The sequence below is a fragment of the Telmatherina bonti genome, assembly GCF_933228915.1.
Source record: "Telmatherina bonti genome assembly, chromosome: 15".
Classification (NCBI taxonomy): domain Eukaryota; kingdom Metazoa; phylum Chordata; class Actinopteri; order Atheriniformes; family Telmatherinidae; genus Telmatherina; species Telmatherina bonti.
The window spans coordinates 26,251,941-26,273,263 of NC_136613.1; the positions used below are offsets into that span (position 1 = coordinate 26,251,941).

Consider the following 21,323-nt stretch of genomic DNA (forward strand, 5'->3'; position numbering starts at 1 on the left):
TAATAGTAGTGTTTGAATTGGACATTGTTTTTCCATTATTTCAGTTTATATCATACTGTATCATCCTTCAATCACATTACAAAACAAACAATTATAAATCATTAAACCAAGATGACATGTATTATTTTCCAAGTTTTTTGTTTTTTTGACTGTTTGTTTGTTGTTGTTTTTTAAGTCCTGTTATATCCTGAAATTAGTAGTAAGTGGTAAATAAAGAAGTATATATATATATATATATATATATATATATGTGTGTGTGTGTACACTTTTTTTTTCACCAACAATTGTAATAAATACAGACTTTACTATTTTTCATATTCCACATATTTATTTCCAAGTTGTTGATTGACAGTGTGCACACATTTAGTTAACCTACTTTGTCACTTTGTTAATTCAGTTTTTCCCGTGATAGATTTTGTAGTTACTCCAAATGTACTGAAGCCATCAACAGACAGAACTGAAGACTGAAACTAAAATGCAAGTTTGTTGTTTTCTACATAATCTGTGGCAGCAGCTGTGGTAGGCAGATCATTAATGCTACAGCCAATTCGGCATTGAGGTCCAGAGACACCTGGCAGAGTAATCTTTCAATATCCTAGTTTTCATCAAAATATGGGGAACACCAAAGGCACACACACCCATACCTCTTCTGGCTGTCCCTACACTTTTTGTGCACACCAGATTCATCAGTGCTATGTGAGTTGGTGTTCTCTAAAGCTGTGTCAAAGAAACTTCATTGCCTGAAAGACAAAAAATTATTGAATAGAAATGTATAAATAAAAAAAAGAAACTATCCTTGCCTCAAAGACAAGTACGCAAGTAAAAGCCCATTCATAACACTTTGATGTTCACATTGTTACATATAATTGTTATTATATTTCACATGATCACACACCCAATTTTCACATTATTTGACTGTATATTTTAAAATGAGACATTCTAAACCTGGATTAAGATAAATTGCAACATAAAATATTATTGTTATTTTTACTAGATCATTGAATCTGTATGACAGTTGAGACGCAACAAGGTTTCCTGCACTGATGTTTGAAACCCAGCAGGTGTCAGTATTAAGCAACAAAGTACTGATGCAGTATCAGGACAATTTGGGTGATGTGCTAAAATGTTTGAAGAGGCCTCATCTATTCATCTCTACCAAAAAACTCAGTGGTGCACAAGCCAAAGAGGACACTTAAGTTAGCTGATCAGTCAAATTTAAATATTATACCTTTGCACAGGCGAATACATATGCTTTTGCTTTTTATTACTGTCTGCTTGAAATGAGCTATTATGAACTCTTTTATCTTTTGTTTGTGTTTGTTTTTATATTAAATCTATGCATTTAAGTTTGAATGAAATGCTTGTTTTCAGGTAAAGAGACAGTATGCTATGAGAACTTCCTTTGAAATTGTCTTTATAATATTTTTGTGGAAAGCAAAGCAGAAAGTTAAATTGAATATAAAAAATAAGACAAGTTGTCAATTTAGTACAACTCAATAGTAAATTTGTGGTTTGTGGTATGTTTGCATGCAGCTGCAGCTCTCACTGTGTTGTGTAACCCCTCTGGTGACCTTAGATATCAGTCATGTATAAAGAAACCCCCTTTTACAAAGAAAGTTGTGCACTACATCCTTTTCCTCAGGAAGCTGCTTTTCTGATAAACATAGACTACATTGTACAAGCCACAGAGTTGGCCAACGTGAAGAAGTAGCAAAAGTAAAACTGAACTTGTGGTCCACATCAATGGATACATCCCAACTAACTTGGTTAAATTATTTTGCATTTGATACCATTGTGCTCTACTTTCTCTAAGGGTGAAAGTATTGTTCTGATTGTTCTTTGTGGAAATTAGGAATGAGAACTACTCTATGATCATTTTAAGCACTTTTTCTTTTCTAAATTTCTTTATCAAAACCCTCAAATTGGATGAAAGCATAAATTCATTTATAAATTTGCCCTAGCGTAACATGCTAGGAAGAAACTATATGACACTGCTCAAAGAAATAAAGGGAACACTAGAGTAACACATTGTAGATCTGAATGAATGAAATATTTTTATTAAATACTTTGTTCTTTCCATAGTTGAATGTAATGACAACAAAATCACACAAAAACCATCAATGAAAATCAAATGTATCAACCCATGGAGGTCTGGATTTGGAGTTATACTCAAAACTAAAGTGGAAAAACACACTAAAGGCTGATCCAACTTTGATGTAATGTCCTTTAAACATGTCAAAATGAGGCACAGTAGTAGCTCTTTTGCCAGTATGACCTCCCTACAATGCCTGGGCATCCTCCTAATGAGGTGGCAGATGTTCTCCTGAGGGATCTCCTCCTAGACCTGGGCTAAAGCATCCGCCAACTCCTGGACAGTCTGTGGTGCAACTTGGCGTTGGAGGATGGAGCGAGACATGATGTCCCAGATGTGCTCAGTTGGATTCAGGTCTGGGGAACGGGCGGGTCAGTCCATAACATCAATGCTTTCATGTTGCAGGAACTGCTGACACTCTCTAGCCACATGAGGTCTAGCATTGTCTTGCATTAGGAGGAACCGAGTGCCAACCACACTAGCAAATGGTCTCACAAGGGGTCTGAGGATCTCATCTCGGTTCGTTAATGCTTTATAAATACATACAATATTGAATAAATTTATTTAATTAAATCTAAAATTGAAGTCTACCGTTTTAAAGGCAAAAGGGTTTTAAAGGCTAGAAAGTACTTCATGTGGCTAAACAAGAGCTGTGAAATCCTTTGTGATTATTGTGGCTGGTGTGTCCTAAATACACAGTTTCCACTGACTCATTTACCTTTCACCTCAACAAAACAAACCAAAAAAAAAAACCCCAAAAAAAACCAGACAATCAGGCAACAGCAAAGAATGTACCCAATAAAAGGTGAAGTCATCAGGACCTAAATCTGTCATCGCAAATCTCAGTGTTTTGAAACATTAAAAACCTTACATTTCTGTTATAAATCTCTGTCTGCTTCAACAAAAAGTACTAATCATGCAAAAAAAAAAAGGATAAAGGCAAAACCAAAATAAAAAGTTATCATCTTAGAGATGCATCTCACGGATCGAACAGAAACACAACATGATGGTTACTCCTTTTTGTGCAGAAGCATTTCTAAGACCTGCCCACAAAGTTTCCGTTTCTAAGAGTTTGACTGCAGAAGGGGGAGACGAGCTAGTGCAAGCCAGACTCTTCAATCTTTTGTCTGTGTGTGTAAAATAATGACCCATCCATACTGCATCATTTACCTCCTTCTCCTGGTCACCATTAGTCGTAAGATGAGATTTAATTCTTGATTCAAGTGGCTTCAAGAGTCGTATTAACTTTCTTTTCCTGCTATCTAATTCTTTTGTTAACAGCTGTATGTTACCTGGAAAATATTTTTTTAGATGTAATTGGGAAAATTGTTCTTTAGGTTATATGTACTGATTTGAACTCCTTCTCTTCTGCAAGGGGCCACACGGAGTGGTGTAATAGGTGGAAGGGTTGCAAAGCCCCACTCCAGACGCTATATGGCATCACTCCAGTTTCATGGACACCATTCATGTGGGGGGATACTTATTAGGGAGGATTATGTTCTGACTTCAGCACACTGCAAACAGTGAGTTTATTTTGCAATTTCATTTTCCCTTATCATTGAATTATCCTTGAATATAGATTTAGAATACAACCTAACTACGTTTTCTTTATTTTCAGACCTTGTCTAACCATGACAGTGGTACTAGGAGCACATGACATCAGCAAGAAAGAGAAAAGCCAGCAAAGGACAACTGTTGCAAAATACTACCCACATCCTAAGTATTATCAAGAATGTGGTTATGACATTATGCTACTGAAGGTAAGCTAAAATAAAGTAATATTGGGTGGGTTGGTTAATCCTAACCAGCAATAAATCTAACAATAGAAGATAACCAAAAGTAATGGCACTTAGGTTCACTTTAAAAAGCAAGAGACTGGATCCAGTTTAACATTGTTTATGTCAAGGAGTGGTGGAAGTGCAGGGATGGGAGGCAGGATACTGAACCAGCACTGAAGAACAGAAACCAAGTAGTATATATGTATATGTATATATATATATATATATATATATATATATATATATATATATATATATATATATATATATATATATATATATATATATATATATATATATGTATATATGTGTTGTGTAACCCCTCTGGTGACCTTAGATATCAGTCATGTATAAAGAAACCCCCTTTTACAAAGAAAGTTGTGCACTACATCCTTTTCCTCAGGAAGCTGCTTTTCTGATAAACATAGACTACATTGTACAAGCCACAGAGTTGGCCAACGTGAAGAAGTAGCAAAAGTAAAACTGAACTTGTGGTCCACATCAATGGATACATCCCAACTAACTTGGTTAAATTATTTTGCATTTGATACCATTGTGCTCTACTTTCTCTAAGGGTGAAAGTATTGTTCTGATTGTTCTTTGTGGAAATTAGGAATGAGAACTACTCTATGATCATTTTAAGCACTTTTTCTTTTCTAAATTTCTTTATCAAAACCCTCAAATTGGATGAAAGCATAAATTCATTTATAAATTTGCCCTAGCGTAACATGCTAGGAAGAAACTATATGACCCTGCTCAAAGAAATAAAGGGAACACTAGAGTAACACATTGTAGATCTGAATGAATGAAATATTTTTATTAAATACTTTGTTCTTTCCATAGTTGAATGTAATGACAACAAAATCACACAAAAACCATCAATGAAAATCAAATGTATCAACCCATGGAGGTCTGGATTTGGAGTTATACTCAAAACTAAAGTGGAAAAACACACTAAAGGCTGATCCAACTTTGATGTAATGTCCTTTAAATATGTCAAAATGAGGCACAGTAGTAGCTCTTTTGCCAGTATGACCTCCCTACAATGCCTGGGCATCCTCCTAATGAGGTGGCAGATGTTCTCCTGAGGGATCTCCTCCTAGACCTGGGCTAAAGCATCCGCCAACTCCTGGACAGTCTGTGGTGCAACTTGGCGTTGGAGGATGGAGCGAGACATGATGTCCCAGATGTGCTCAGTTGGATTCAGGTCTGGGGAACGGGCGGGTCAGTCCATAACATCAATGCTTTCATGTTGCAGGAACTGCTGACACTCTCTAGCCACATGAGGTCTAGCATTGTCTTGCATTAGGAGGAACCGAGTGCCAACCACACTAGCAAATGGTCTCACAAGGGGTCTGAGGATCTCATCTCGGTTCGTTAATGCTTTATAAATACATACAATATTGAATAAATTTATTTAATTAAATTTAAAATTGAAGTCTACCGTTTTAAAGGCAAAAGGGTTTTAAAGGATAGAAAGTACTTCATGTGGCTAAACAAGAGCTGTGAAATCCTTTGTGATTATTGTGGCTGGTGTGTCCTAAATACACAGTTTCCACTGACTCATTTACCTTTCACCTCAACAAAACAAACCAAAAAAAAAAACCCCCAAAAAAACCAGACAATCAGGCAACAGCAAAGAATGTACCCAATAAAAGGTGAAGTCATCAGGACCTAAATCTGTCATCGCAAATCTCAGTGTTTTGAAACATTAAAAACCTTACATTTCTGTTATAAATCTCTGTCTGCTTTAACAAAAAGTACTAATCATGCAAAAAAAAAAGGATAAAGGCAAAACCAAAATAAAAAGTTATCATCTTAGAGATGCATCTCACGGATCGAACAGAAACACAACATGATGGTTACTCCTTTTTGTGCAGAAGCATTTCTAAGACCTGCCCACAAAGTTTCCGTTTCTAAGAGTTTGACTGCAGAAGGGGGAGACGAGCTAGTGCAAGCCAGACTCTTCAATCTTTTGTCTGTGTGTGTAAAATAATGACCCATCCATACTGCATCATTTACCTCCTTCTCCTGGTCACCATTAGTCGTAAGATGAGATTTAATTCTTGATTCAAGTGGCTTCAAGAGTCGTATTAACTTTCTTTTCCTGCTATCTAATTCTTTTGTTAACAGCTGTATGTTACCTGGAAAATATTTTTTTAGATGTAATTGGGAAAATTGTTCTTTAGGTTATATGTACTGATTTGAACTCCTTCTCTTCTGCAAGGGGCCACACGGAGTGGTGTAATAGGTGGAAGGGTTGCAAAGCCCCACTCCAGACGCTATATGGCATCACTCCAGTTTCATGGACACCATTCATGTGGGGGGATACTTATTAGGGAGGATTATGTTCTGACTTCAGCACACTGCAAACAGTGAGTTTATTTTGCAATTTCATTTTCCCTTATCATTGAATTATCCTTGAATATAGATTTAGAATACAACCTAACTACGTTTTCTTTATTTTCAGACCTTGTCTAACCATGACAGTGGTACTAGGAGCACATGACATCAGCAAGAAAGAGAAAAGCCAGCAAAGGACAACTGTTGCAAAATACTACCCACATCCTAAGTATTATCAAGAATGTGGTTATGACATTATGCTACTGAAGGTAAGCTAAAATAAAGTAATATTGGGTGGGTTGGTTAATCCTAACCAGCAATAAATCTAACAATAGAAGATAACCAAAAGTAATGGCACTTAGGTTCACTTTAAAAAGCAAGAGACTGGATCCAGTTTAACATTGTTTATGTCAAGGAGTGGTGGAAGTGCAGGGATGGGAGGCAGGATACTGAACCAGCACTGAAGAACAGAAACCAAGTAGTATATATGTATATATATATATATATATATATATATATATATATATATATATATATATATATATATATATATATATATATATATATATATAAATACAGGTGGAATGACTTAACTAAATGAAACCAGGTGAGCTAATGAACAACAGCCAGAACAGGAAACAAGACACGAGGGAACTAAACAAGGAAAACTAAAAAAATAAAACAGGAAACTAGAACTAAAGTCATAAACAGTCCAAACCATTACAGTTTATTTCCAAAAATTAAAAGAGAACCAATAAAATAAAAACAAGCTCTTTAGTACCGGCAGGCTTACCGGCAGTGATGCTGGCATGTCAGGATCAGCATCCCCAGCACACATTTGCACAACACATACGCTTCACATTCATGTGCACACAGAAAGGGAAAACCGCCTCTATAGCAGTGCAGGGTTAAACACAGCACATTCACACAAAAAGAGGGATGCCACCACCGCCTCACTCCTCCAGCACCTAAAGAAAAAAAGTGAATAATATTAAAAACAAACTGGTTCTCTAAAATAATATTAATAAATAAATAAAAAAGTTTGTTTTCTGGTTAAAACAAAAGTTAAAAAAACTGAGTTTAAAACTAGCTCCTTGCAAACCCAAGTCCTGTTATGTAGCCACTCCACAACTTCCAGCAGAGTTGCAGAAAACTTAGCAGCAGACTTTTCAGCCTTATCCTAGCAAGTAACATCCACAAGTCTTAACACACCAGACACAATATTACTTTTCTTGTATTTTACTTAAATTGCGAACCTTGTGTTTGTACCCTAAGCCTTTCACAAATATTCAGTTACATACATACACCATTTTTGCCTGTTTTGCCGTTTGAATAAACAGCAGGTTAAGTTAAAAGGAGACTGATGAGAGTAATAGAGTGTAGAATGTAATGACCTCTCACTCTGATGTGTTATGATGTGGTGGTTTGTGTTTTTCCTTAGTTCAGGTTTTCTGTTTTGTTTAGTAGTTTTTCCTGTTTGGTTCCCTTGTTTGCTGTTTAGCTGTATTGATTTTTTTGTTCATTGAGGTCACCTGGTCTTGTTTCAGTTCATTCCGTACACCTGTTTCTTGTTTGGTTCCCCAGTGTATTTATACCCCTCAGTTTCATTCCTTGGTTGCTGGATCATTTTGTTGCACTAGTTTGTATGTTGTAGTCCCTGGATATCCTTAGTTAAAATAAATCCCTCCTTAACCTGCATTCCTGGTTGCTCATCTCTGCATTTGGGTCTACACCTTCACCTTCCTCACTGCCACAACATGATGCTGTTTTCAAGAATAAAGAACTGACAGAGTACAGAGTGCTCACACCCTTGTTCCAATTTCCTGAATAATCATAATTGAACTGATTTAATGCTGATTAAATGTTATTGCCAATCATTCCTGAACACTAACCTAGAATAAAAATAAGATCAGATCTTTAGGTAGCAAATTTGAGAACCCCAGGTATAAAACACAAGAGAATATATATTCCATAGCACTGCTGTACTTTAATACAAACCCTCTTCAGACATTGTAATACTAATAACATTAACAAAATTTGTGATCCATAAAAGAAAAAGACATTCCATAACCTGTGTCAAAGAAACTGTACATAAAACTAAAATCCTTAATCGCAGGCTTTACTAAGAGGCATAACTTCAGACACTGCAATGAAGTAGCATCAAGAGCAGTAACACTGAATTAGCTTATAAAGAGTAATGTAACACACCAGTCTGGCTTGTAAACATGTCTTTTACACATGTAGATGCAAACAAGGTAACACTTGACAATTACTTGACTGCAGAATTTGGCTGCTTCCTTCAATCATCGATGACTAGTGCCTGTAAAACAAACAAAAACTTAGCAACGCAACATCACTGGTTAAATATAAAGAGAAACAGGCTTTGAAAGAAAAGGTCCAAACTGTTCAAGAGAGAAAGAAAATAAAAATGGAGAATAATGAAATGTGTTTAACATTGTTTTAATGTTCCTTCTGAGAAGAACACACTTTACACACCTTTAATATCTGATGAAATACTGGTGAATCCAGGTCCTCACTCCATTTTGATGATCCTCTCTTTTCTTCCTGTTTTTATTTGGTTGCAGAGTCAGCTCTACTAAGCACAAATAAACACAGTTACTCTTCACATTGTTAATGGCAATTAACTGTAACAACGCATGTTCATTTAAATAAATGCTATTTAAGTCACATTGTCTTATACTGAATGGGGTAACAAAAGTGAGAAACCTTGCGTATGTGAAGAGAAGTCTATTCATATCAATCAGGCATTAGGAAGGATTTTTTTGAGAAATTTTCAAAGACTGCACTGGTAGTGCAATTTAGTGTTACGTATGGATGTATAAATAAAGAACAGTTGTACGTTATTCAGCAGTTGGTCTGCAAAACAAAGTAGATAGCTAATGCAACAGACTTCAAGTTTCTGTGTGAAGGTTAAGTAGCCCGGCCTATTGTTTTTTGCCTCACTGTTTGGATCCTCAGGTTAAGTGAGGTCCAAAATTAGTCTATCACCACAGGTGCCACCACATAGAATATAATGTAATTTTTGAGATGGTTACCTTTACTGTCTTTTTAAAAAAAAATAAATAAATAAAATAAATAAATAAATATATATATATATATATATATATATATATATATATATATATATATATATATATATATATTTTACTTTATTTTGCTGACTTCAGTTGAGTCGAAGGATACCCTAACACCTCATCTACAGAACTATTTTATGTAGAGATGAAAATCTGATGTACAGTTAATAGGTGAGCCTATATGTGAAAGAACTTTTAAATTAAATTAGATCAGCAAGTGATACGATGCTAATACACCTTACAAAGGAAAAAAAAAACCCAGATTGGTAATGTTAGCTAAACTAAGTTTAAGCTTAAGTTCAAGCTTACTTTGCAAATTTTAGTAGCTTGACCAGGTGAAACAGACCTAATGAAACAGGCTTCTCCTTCTATGGTGTGACCACCTCATGCTGTTAAAGTGACAACAGCTATATACTGAAACAAAAGGAGAAATAAAATATTCCTCTTGCTACAATACTAAATATTATCACAGATATTGCTTATATACAGGGAGTAGTTTAATCACTTCGACTTCACTGTTCATAAAATAAATTAAACTATTCAGTAAATAGTCAAACCTGCATTTACAAGAGCTGACACATTTAAACTGATGTTGAAACTATATTTTCTTGAAACAGGTCAAAGTAACTAATTAAGCAATTATGATGATTTTTTTTTTTTTTCAGTTGCACTCTGTTGTCTTTTTCAGCTCGAAAACAATGCCACACTGAACCAGTATGTGGAGCCTCTTGAACTACCACCGAAAGATGAAAAAATCCCTGCCAACATCAAATGTGACGTGGCTGGATGGGGGAGAACTGCAGCCAATGGGCTTGAGTCAAAAGTTCTGAAGGAGGCCACAGAGAAGATACAATTTGACTTTGAGTGCAAAAATATTTGGAGAGAACATTTCCAGTCTCAGCAAATGATCTGCACAAAGTTTGACAAGAAGAATGGAGGAATATGCCAGGTAATCAAAGATAATTGATCATTTAATGTAACATATACAATCTGCTGCTCATAGAAGATGACCCCGACTGGTTTTATTCATGACAAACAAGTATCATGCTTTCATTGAGCAGTCTTTTACTTGGCTTTTCTTTAGGGCGATTCTGGTGGGCCGCTTATTTGCAACAAGATGCTTCAAGGCATCACTTCTTCTACCGAGAGCAACGCTTGTGATGATCCAAAGTATCCGCACATCTTCACTAAAATCAATTTCTTCATACCTTGGATTAAGAAAGTGATGCAGAAATAGATGAATGCTGCACAGGCTTTCTAAACATATGTAATAATGGGCTTAGTGAAGCATGTATATGGATAGTTTGTGATCTATCATTTACAATTGGTCACAATTCCGAAGGCATTTCCAGTTTTATTTGCTGTCTCCCAGTAAAAACATTTACAATTTCCCTCCTTCTCTCTGACTCTGTCATTGGAGTGTGATTCATTTCCTCCTTTCCAGACTTCCTAAACGGCAATAATGCTGATTATATTCTCTCATTATTGAAATGTATTAATCCCCATTCTTCATATGCAGTATAATTTTTATAGGATGTTGGAAAATCGACTGTGGAGGGCAAATAACATGATTATTATTAGAAAGTGCTTAAATTAATATATTTGTCATCTTCATTTACTCTGCACAGCTTGATACAACTCAAAGTTTCACTGAAAGCATAACCAGGCAACTTTGGGATGTGGATACGACACAGTACATCCCTTTTTTGGCTGTTTTTCATCTTTTTTGCTGCAAAAAAATGTAAGGGATGCTTTTCTCCTTCTGTTATACTCAACAAAAATGTGGAAAGTAAAATTGATTACACTAGTTTGTGGAAACAGTGCAAATGTTTAACTTGTCAGAGAAAATCACAGGTGATTATATTCACAAAATTGACAATAAAAATACTTTGATTATCTACCTTTTCACCTCTGAAATGATTTAAACTTTTATGATAAGTTTTACTAACTTTAGTTATAACCCATTCAGAGCAAGGAACTAATGGTGAGTTGTTGTCAGTAGGAACAATGGTTAACTTGTTAAAATGCACAGATATGATGATCAAACCACAGACTGCTGCTTTTCCATTCATGGCCACTCGGTCATAGTGCAACAGTTGCACTATGACCAAATGCAACCGCATTGCAACTCATCTTCTAAGGGCTAAAAAAATACATTTTACACTTTGGTTTTCATCAGTCTGAAAGATTTATAACGTTCAAGGGTAAATTTTCATTACAAATTTGATATAAGTGGTGACACAATTTTATGTGTTGTTATAGTAACTGCTTGAATTTCATTCATTCATTATCCTAAACGCTTAGTCCGATGAAGGTTTGCAGGGAAGTTGGAGTCCATCCCAGCAGTCTTTGGGCAAAATGCAGGGTAAACCCTGGACAGCTCGCCAGTCCATCGCAGCTGCTTGAATTTAACCATGAATAATTTAATCTTGTTTTAAATTAAATCTACAAATTTTAGTTCAAGTAAAAGGTTGTTTGATTTTATCTAAAGTGGTATTTTGATGTTAGACTGAAAGTTGGCTTATCATTACTCAGAGGAATCCTTCGTCAAAAATAAAGTATAATCAAATTAACCCTAAAATGCTGCCGAAGTGGCAGTTCAAGACCACCAACTAATAGTTAACTTAGTTGTATGTGTGCATGCACCTGTAACTCTTGCCATTTTGGTTCACCTTTCTGATGACCTTGTATGTTGGAGTCATGTTGATAGAAACCTGTTTTTTTTTCTAACAGTTGTGCACACTTTGAATTTCTACAGGAAACTGCTTTTATGGTAAATAATGACATTGCAATGTATATAAAGTAAATAGTTGGTCATTGGCACAAAACAGCAAAAGCAAAAAATCTCACCTGTTCATAGAATTTAACCCTTTCATGCATAGTTGCCATATAGTGGCCACCTACTTACAAGCTTTTTTTCTGGCATATTCATAAATGAGGATGGTATTTTTGTAAATAAACCACTTCAGTGGATGTTTGTGAGTCACCCGATACGTTTCCACTCACTGGAGAATAAATATATGATATAATTGAAGATAACGTCATTATGCAAGTTTGCCTTTGCAATAAGAAAATAATCCAACTATTTTATAGAAGAATTACAAAATATAAATATTTATAGAATACATTCAAATAAATTATGATATATTTGATCTTTTAAAAAAGTATCACTGCATATGTCTGTAGAAGTAAAGCACTGTATTTAAAGAAAATGTTGCATTGTTTATTAATTCATGCATGAAAGGGTTCATTTGTGACCCAGTGTACCTGGATTGTGGCTGCACCAAGAATTGGGATTAATGCCAGGGCATATTTTGGCTAGCATGTGATTTAAATAGTCCAATCAATGCCCAATTAAACAATGAATAAGACAATGTTTATGCAAACAGATGTTTTATGTATGCATTTTAGACAATCACTCATCAGACAACACAGTACTTAAATCCTCCTCTCATGCCAACTTAGTTCTCCATACTTCTTAGCAAATCTGCACACCCGTAGAGAACTGAAGTGTTTCTAAGAAATGTTATTGTCATGTTGTTCAGGAATTTCACCCAAATGCAAATGAAGCCAGTTCTGGAGAATTGAAAAATGTTTTATTACTGAAATATTTGGGTTGGATGTCCGGAAAAATCTGAGGGTCATAACCATAGGTTCACTGTAAAGACAGAGAATTAGCCAAGGTATGATTTAAAGATTTATTGAAAAGGATTTAATTTCCTACTTGTTTGAGGGAGAAGAAGGTCTGAGTGATGTCGAGAAAACCAGGGGCAGAGTGATGACAGTCTGAACCAGTGATGGTGAATCGTTGGAGGGTGGACAGGCTGCACAGAGTTGTTGTTTCCAGATCTTGAGGGCTGCCAGAAGTAGAAGCTACCAAGTTAGTTGTTATTGTAGAATGGATCTCTGGAGATGATGACAAGTGTAAAAACTCAGGGAGCTCAGGAGAATCCAGGAGGGAGGTTTTAGGAAAACACAAAGACTTTGCAACACTGCACAAGGATACAGGTGAGAAAACACAGGAGGGCTTGGGTTTACCACTGGGCTAAATGCTCAAGCATGTTCATTCATCCTCCACAGGTGTGCAGGACAGCAGGAAATCACCGTCCAGGATTCGCTTCCACTGGCACCCTCTGGAACCTGAAAAATAATACTCCCATAGAGATAACCCAGATCCCTGACAGTTATTATCTTTTTTGCCATTGATCAAACAAGGCAAACAGACCATCTAATAAAAGAACCTTGAAGAACACCAACCCATTTCTATGTCATGCTTCAAAAGTGACGGTGTTGTATTAAAGTAAGCTCCATTGCAGCCCACATTTGACCTGCCTTACTTTTGTGCATTAAAATTCAGTAATTCAGTTCGGATATGTCAGCTGCACGGTAATAAAATAAGAAGTTAGACAGGCCTTATTGTGTCACACTCCTCGATATCTCTAATTATTGCCCCTTAATTCGTAGACTTGAGGTACCACAGATAAAACTAGTGACGTTACTGTTCTGTTGTTTATATTATGATGTAGTTAGTGAAACTAGTATAAATAACATGAAAACACTGTCAGTGTGATTGTATTAGCTCAGCCTGCTGATGTGGTGAGGAGAGCTTAACATTTATGAAACTCTTATTTATTTGCATTCTAAGAGCATTTTAAAGTTGTGGTCATAAAGATCCTTATATAGTTGTATAATAACATTGATGCCCATCGTTCCTTGTGCCATAACATTCTTAAATAGGCTCGGATAATTTTACTCCCTTTTATGTGTATTTTTTTTTTTTTATTATTATTCTTTTAAAATGGTTTTTAAATTGTTTAAATTATGATTGTTGTGAGTGACTGGATTTACTGTGTGATTTTTGAAGAACCTGTCTGTGAATCAAGTTTCCCATTGAGGACAACTAATAGATTGAATCTTGAATCATATAGAGTATGTGACAATTCTAAATACAAATACCAGTTTTCCCATTTAAAATGGAAAGCTGCAATTATATTTGGATTTCACTTCATGATTTAGGGGAAAAGAACACTTTTTTATTAAATTAAAACCATTCCCAGAAAGTTTGGGGATTGATTTAATTTCTATTTTTTATTTACTCGATATAAAACTAATTCCAAAGCATCACACATCTCTGTGTTCTTGTATTTGCTACTGCGTTGCATTTCCAGTCAAGTCTGTGGCGTATCTGAACTCTGAGGTACTTGTATTGCTCCACCACCTCCATCTCTTTTCATATGATATAAACAGTGCTTTGTTTACTCCTGTTACTCCTGAAGTCAACAATCATCTATTTTGTTGTGTTTATGGTGAAGATGAGTTAAATGTTTCTGCACCATGTCATAAATCGGCTGGGAAGTTCCCTTTTTCCATCACATATCCATCCGACACATGCAGTCATAAGTTTCTATTTCTGCAGGTGCAGGATTCAGAGTTACATTTGAGCTCTGAGGTGTATAGAGTCAAGAGTGATGGTTAGAGAGCTCATTCCACTTCAGCCATTATGACTGCAGCCCTGGTTATGTTGTGTAATATCAATTCTGTATGAGACAAATACTCTTCCACTGATCTGTGATTGTTCTGACTCGATGCTCAGCTCTTCATACCAAGTATGTGTCATGAGGTTATGTTTCGTGTTGTCTCTTAAGTTCCTGGTTTCCTGTTTTATTCTGTAGTTTTGTTCCCCTCTGTATCGTCTCACATTTTTTTACTTCCTGTTAATTAGCGCACGTGGTTTTGATTTTCTGATTCATTTCACCTGTTCCTTGTTGTTCCCTCTGTGTATTTATACCGCTTGGTTTATGTTCTCAGTGCTGGTTCATTGTGTTTGCTTATTGTTAGTTAGTGATTAAAATATATTTCTGTATTCCCTGGGTTGCCTGCCTCTCCATCTCTGCATTTGGGTCACCACCACCAGCATTGTGACAGAATGTAGAGCGTTGACATTTTGTTGCCTTTTATGTAAGGATTTTATTGACTTGTATAACTCTGACTATATTACAACAGCACTGGCTAAGAGTTTTCATGACTTTGTTAATTTGAGCCTTGTTGACCTCAGAATTAAAGTAATTGGTTAAACAATATTTAAAATGGAGGTAATTAAAAAAACAGGTTGAGAGTTTCCTGAGATGAAAGGTGATTATCACACAGACATGTTTCACACATGCAGCAGTAAGCAATGTGTCATGGCAGCTCCTGTTTGTGCAACAACATATTTGACACCTGCCCACAAAGTTTCTGTTAGGAGTTTGAAAGGTGATTAAAAAAAGGTGGTAGGGGGGCTGATGCAAGTCAGACAACTTAGTCTGGATCTGTGTGTGTAAGACCATGACCCACACATGCTACTTTTACTTTCTTCTTTTAGCTCCATTTACTGGTAAGTAGTCTTTTCCAGTGATTCTTTTTTAATTGTGGAAATTTCGAATAATGTTGTGTGTGTGTGTGTGTGTGTGTGTGCACTGATTTGAACGTTTCTTCTTATGAAAGGGGCCACAGAGAGTGGCATCGTGGGTGGCAGGGTTGCAAAGGCCCACTCCAGACCCTACATGGCCTCGCTGCAGTATCAAGGACAGCATTCATGTGGGGGGATACTTATCTGTGAGGACTATGTTTTAACTGCAGCTCACTGCAAAGAGTGAGTTTATTTTCCAACATTAAAGAAGCAGTGATTTCATACTTACCCTGTTTAAAGTTCATGATCAAAAGATTGGAAATAAAGTTCACCTGAAATGAATTCCATGTTTTCACATTATGGAGATGTAAAATTCTTCTTCTTCATCATCACTGGTTTTATGTAAATGATTTTTTTGCCGTATTTCATCTGGTCTGTTTTTGTGGTTGAGTTTTAATTATTTGCCATCACTGTTAAAGTTCCCCTAGTGGGACAATAAAGTTAATTTTGATCTTGAGCTCACTATTAGATTTGTAGTTTGCAGTTATTGGATGACCTGATCAGTGTCACTGAATTGGATTCTTAAGATTTTTAAAAGAAAGAAAATAGCTATTAAGGGTTCTTTGTCCTTTTTAACTTTCTATGAACATTAAAATATGATTTATAAGCATAATAAATATAACTTGATTTTCTCATCTCTGTCAGTTCTCAGACCATGACAGTGGTACTTGGAGCACATGACATCATTAAAAATGAGAAAAGTCAGCAAAGGATCACTGTGGCAAAATACCACCCACATCCGAAATACGATGGAGGATTCATTAATGACATTATGCTACTAAAGGTAATGAAAATTTCATTTATGTCTTACACAGTGTACTGAAGTTTCACTTTTAGTGACAGTTACAGCTACATTATACGTTTCACACATTTGCAGTAAGGAGACTGAGGATGTGGTTGTGAAGAGTTTTACCTTACAAACTCAGCTGCTTTACAAGAACTTAGATTCAAACTCATGTTGAATGAACATTTTCTTGGAACACAATTTAACACAACCAGAAAGGAAAATATAACTGCTGTTTTTATTTTATTTTTTTTTTCAATTCTTAATATTGTGTTGTCTTTACAGTTAAAAAGCCATGCCACACTTAACAAGTATGTCAAGCCTATTGAACTACCACAGGAAGATAAGAAAATCCTTGCCAACATCAAATGTGACGTGGCTGGATGGTGGCAGAACTGCAGTCGATGGGCCTGTGTCAACAGTTCTGAAGGAGGCCACAGAGAAGATACAATATAGCTTCAAATGCAGAAATATTTGGGGAGAATATTTCCAGTCTCAGCAAATGTTCTGTGCAAACTTTGACAGGAAGAACGGAGGAATATGTCAGGTAATCAAAGAATATAAATTCCTGCAACACAGGTTATGCTGCTCATAGAAAAGGCCGCTAACTGGTTTTATTCATGACAAATAAGTATCCTGCTTTTATTGAGCAGTCTTTTACTTGCCTTTTCTTTAGGGTGACTCTGGTGGGCCGCTTATTTGCAAGAAGAAGCTTCAAGGCATCACTTCTTTTACCAAGAGTGATGCTTGTGATGATCCAAAGTATCCACATGTCTCCACCAGGATCAGTTTCTTCATACCTTGGATTAAGGAAGTGATGGAGGAATAGAAAAATGCTAAATAAGCTTTCTTACCAATTAAACAATAAGGCTTGATGAAACCTGCAGAATATAAGTAGTCTAAGTATAAGAAAAAAAAGTACACAAGCTTTACTTGTAGGGGGAAATGCAGAAATTGACTAAATCTACAAATAAAACCGATTCTGAAGATTTATGCCACTTCATTTCTAAAGTGATCTATGCTCTCTTTTGAAAATAGGTTTGTGAAAGATTATCAACTATTTTTATAGTTGTTTTTCTTTGCCTCACACAAAGTTATAAGCTAAACGGAAAAAGGTGATTGTGGTGAGTTGTCCTATTTTGGAACAATTGTTGACCTGTTTCAGAACAGCCGTTTGTCTCTAACCCTTAATGCATATTATGGGTAATATAAACCTAATGCATCACCTTGTTGTATATAATCTGACTGTTGTGCTCTGACCCCAGTTGGACACCTTAAAATTCAGTAATTACAATGAAGTACACATACAGGCAAAGTATTATTACTGTTTATACCTTTTCTTTTACATTTTCCAAAAGGGTTTAAGCCTTATGATAAAAAAAAAAGTATTTAGAAACAAAAACAAACAAAAAAACAATGCAATTTTTAACATGCTTCAAAAACTGGGGTCATGCTTCAAAAACTGCAAAACTTTACAGATGAAAAGATTTTCCATATAACATTGATGTTAAAATGCCTATAACTTCTTGATTCAGCAGCAACTGTATCACCATCATGTAAAGATGAATCACAATCTCTGAGGAAGGTTTCTGACTTCCTGAATGTAGTTCACAGACAGATAAGGTGGTTCTGAAGGTCAGTACCAGTACCAGTAAGGTGCGCCTCATAAAGTGGCCAGTGTCCGTATATTTGCCTACTTCAATAAGGATTCCACATAAAAGACATTTTACCTTCTTTTGGTCAAAAGGAAAAAAAAAAAAAAGAATGAATGACTGAGATTTAATACATACACAAGTACACACACACACACACACACACACACACACACACACACACACACACACGAAAACCAAAGCAGCATCCATACCGCTCCACTTCAGCCACTGTGGTTGTTGCCATGGTTATACTTTGATCATATCCATTTTCTGTAACCTGAGAGATACTTTTATGTGATTGTGATTGTTTTGACTATATACTCAACTTTTCATACCAAAAATGTAATACAACGTGATTTTGTTGCTTTTCACTATAAAAATTTAAGAAATAACTCGTTCAGGAAATGGAATACGTTGTCGTTGATGACTAGACTTAGGTAATATAAGTTTGCACCGGTTTTTAAAAAAAAAAAAAAAAAAAAATCTGTAGATATTGTTGGGATGTAAAGTGACCAGTCAGTTATCTCTCTTCTGACTGATTTGTCTTCACTTTGACTTGTTTTCTTTTCTAAATACTGATCTGAATCTTCAGTACAACCTTGTGAAGAAGCTGAAGATTTGGTCAGAAACAAAGAGCTTATGCGGTCTGTTGTAGCTATTTGGTAGCATAATTAATATGAAAATAAATACACAAATTAGGATATTTGATTGGCTGAAAAGAAAATAATAAAATAATTGTAAATAATCTATCCTGAATACAGTTTTCACTGAAACACTTGTGCCCTTCTTTATATCTTCCTTTAGAGATACAATAATTAACCAAAAGACAAGAATATGGTGCCAAACTATGGTGACATCCATAGTTGGTTGGTACTACTTTTTCTTTTTTTGTCATATTTTATTTTATTTTATTACAAAAACTCACATGTTAAACTTTTTTTTTTCTGGACTCGCAAGTCAAAGTTAAAAATTCCAGTTATAATCCTGTCTTTACAGTTGACAAGTAATTTTACTGCTGCATCTACTGCTCTGTCTTCAGATGAGAGGCACACAGGACTACATGCTTAATAGTTGAAGAATGATTTTGACACATTTCCAAAAAATAAAAAAAACATTTCTTTATATAAATAAAAAAAAAAAGTAAAGAGTTATTCAAAGAGGTGTGTTTCACACATGCAGCAGTTATGTGTGATGGCAGCTCGTGTTTGTGCAGAACATTTCTGACACCTGCCCACAAAGTTTCATATGGGAAGTTTGGAGGTTGACTACAAAAGGTGGTGGGGGGGGCTGATGCAAGTCAGACTGTTCGGTCTTTGTCTGTGTGCAACCATGATTCACTCATGCTGCATCGTTTACGCCCTGCTTCTGGTCACCATCACAGGTAAGATGAGATTAAATTTTCTAAGGATTCAAATCAATTCAATAAGAGTAGATCAGGGGTGCCCAAGTCTGGGCTTTGAGGTCTACTATCCTGCAACATTTAGATACAACCCTTATCCAATACACATGAAAGTTCTGCAGAGGCCTGGTAACAAGCCATTCAAGTGTGTTGGAGAAGGGACACATCTAAAAGTTGTGGGATAGTAGATCTTGAGGTCTAAACTTTCGCATCTCTGGAGTAGATTTTTAGGCTTTCATTGTCGAAGCAATTTATTTATTTTTTACCATCAGCTGTATACACCTGGGAAAGACTACTGTTAGTTTTAAATTTGGTACTGACCTGAACTTTTCTGCTTCTTAAGGGGCCACAGAGAGTGGTATAGTAGGTGGCAGGGTTGCAAAGGCCCACTCCAGACCCTACATGGCATCGCTGCAGTATCAAGGACAGCATTCATGTGGGGGGATACTTATACGTGAGGACTATGTTTTAACTGCTGCACACTGCAAAGAGTGAGTTGCAACAACAATATTGTTTTCCTTTTGCAGGTTGCAATTAATATTGAAGTTATCTATTCATCAACATTTTTATGTCAACATGTTTTGAAATTAATTTATTCCTTTGATTTTTGGGCTTTATGTTCATGTAGAAACGGTTCTATGAAGATCTCAGTGTAAAGCTCTCTATATTGCCCATGAGTTTGTTCCAGCAAGTAGGTATTAATTAAAGCAACATAATATAAATTCTTTTTTTTTTTTTTATTAATCATTATTAGTTCTTCTCAAGCCATGACAGTGGTACTCGGAGCACATGACATCACCAAAAAAGAAAAAAGTCAGCAAAGGATCCCAGTGGCAAAGTACTACCAACATCCAGAATATAATCAGAAATGTGATAATGACCTTATGTTACTGAAGGTAAGCAAAAAACAAACTAAAAACCATGCATGAATATAGAAACTTGTTTAAGTCTGTTTTTGTCGAGCACGGGCAGTGTACTGTAAATTTCAAGCATCTGCAGAGACAGATGCATTACAAGGACTCACATTTTAAACATTCAAGATTTTTGATAGAAAACACCAAAGTGACAAATTATGAAAATATAACCGCTGTTTCATCCAGTTATGATCTTGTCTTTACAGTTAAAAAACAACGCCACACTCAACAAGTATGTCAAGTCTATCGGACTGCCCAGGAAAGATGGGAAAATCCCTGCCAACATCAAATGTTCCGTGGCTGGATGGGGCAGAACCTCAGCCAAAGGCTCGATATCAAAAGTTCTAAAGGAGGCCACAGAGAAAATGCAGTTTAACTTTGAGTGCAAAAACATTTGGCCAGACTATTTTAATTCTCAGCACCTGATTTGCACAAAGTTTGACAAAAAGAATGGAGGAGTATGCCAGGTAATGATGCACATCAAGATTCCAGCTATCTTTTCATCAAATAACGTACAAAATTTATAGTGCTCTTAGAAATGTTGCAAATTTTTATTTGCAGTTTACAATGAATCTTCTTGCTGCCTCTTTTTTTTTTTTTTTTTTTTTTTTTTTTTTTTTAGGGTGACTCCGGTGGACCCCTTGTCTGCAACAAAAACGCTGCAGGAATAACAACTTGTACAGTGGATGGTGATTGTAATAATCCAAAGTATCCACATCTCTTCACCAAAATCAATTTCTTTATCCCTTGGATTAAGAAGATAATGCAGAAATAAAGGAATGTTGCTTGTGCTGTCTGTGCTTGCTTATCAAATA

At 35.7% G+C, this 21,323-nt stretch overlaps 1 protein-coding gene across 1 annotated transcript; it reads left to right on the top strand.

Annotated features, from left to right (window-relative positions):
- Positions 1 to 5,865: 5,865 nt before the first annotated feature.
- Positions 5,866 to 21,303, top strand: LOC306766890 (transmembrane protease serine 9-like; the record flags this gene model as incomplete). The annotated part of the gene is made up of 11 exons (XM_079254742.1): positions 5,866 to 5,917; positions 6,098 to 6,245; positions 6,341 to 6,482; positions 9,997 to 10,257; positions 10,393 to 10,478; positions 16,402 to 16,540; positions 16,826 to 16,961; positions 19,938 to 20,085; positions 20,349 to 20,490; positions 20,715 to 20,975; positions 21,131 to 21,303. 11 exons carry the CDS (start codon positions 5,866 to 5,868, stop codon positions 21,281 to 21,283), a joined length of 1,668 nt encoding a protein of 555 aa, XP_079110868.1. The 3' UTR covers positions 21,284 to 21,303.
- Positions 21,304 to 21,323: the final 20 nt, after the last annotated feature.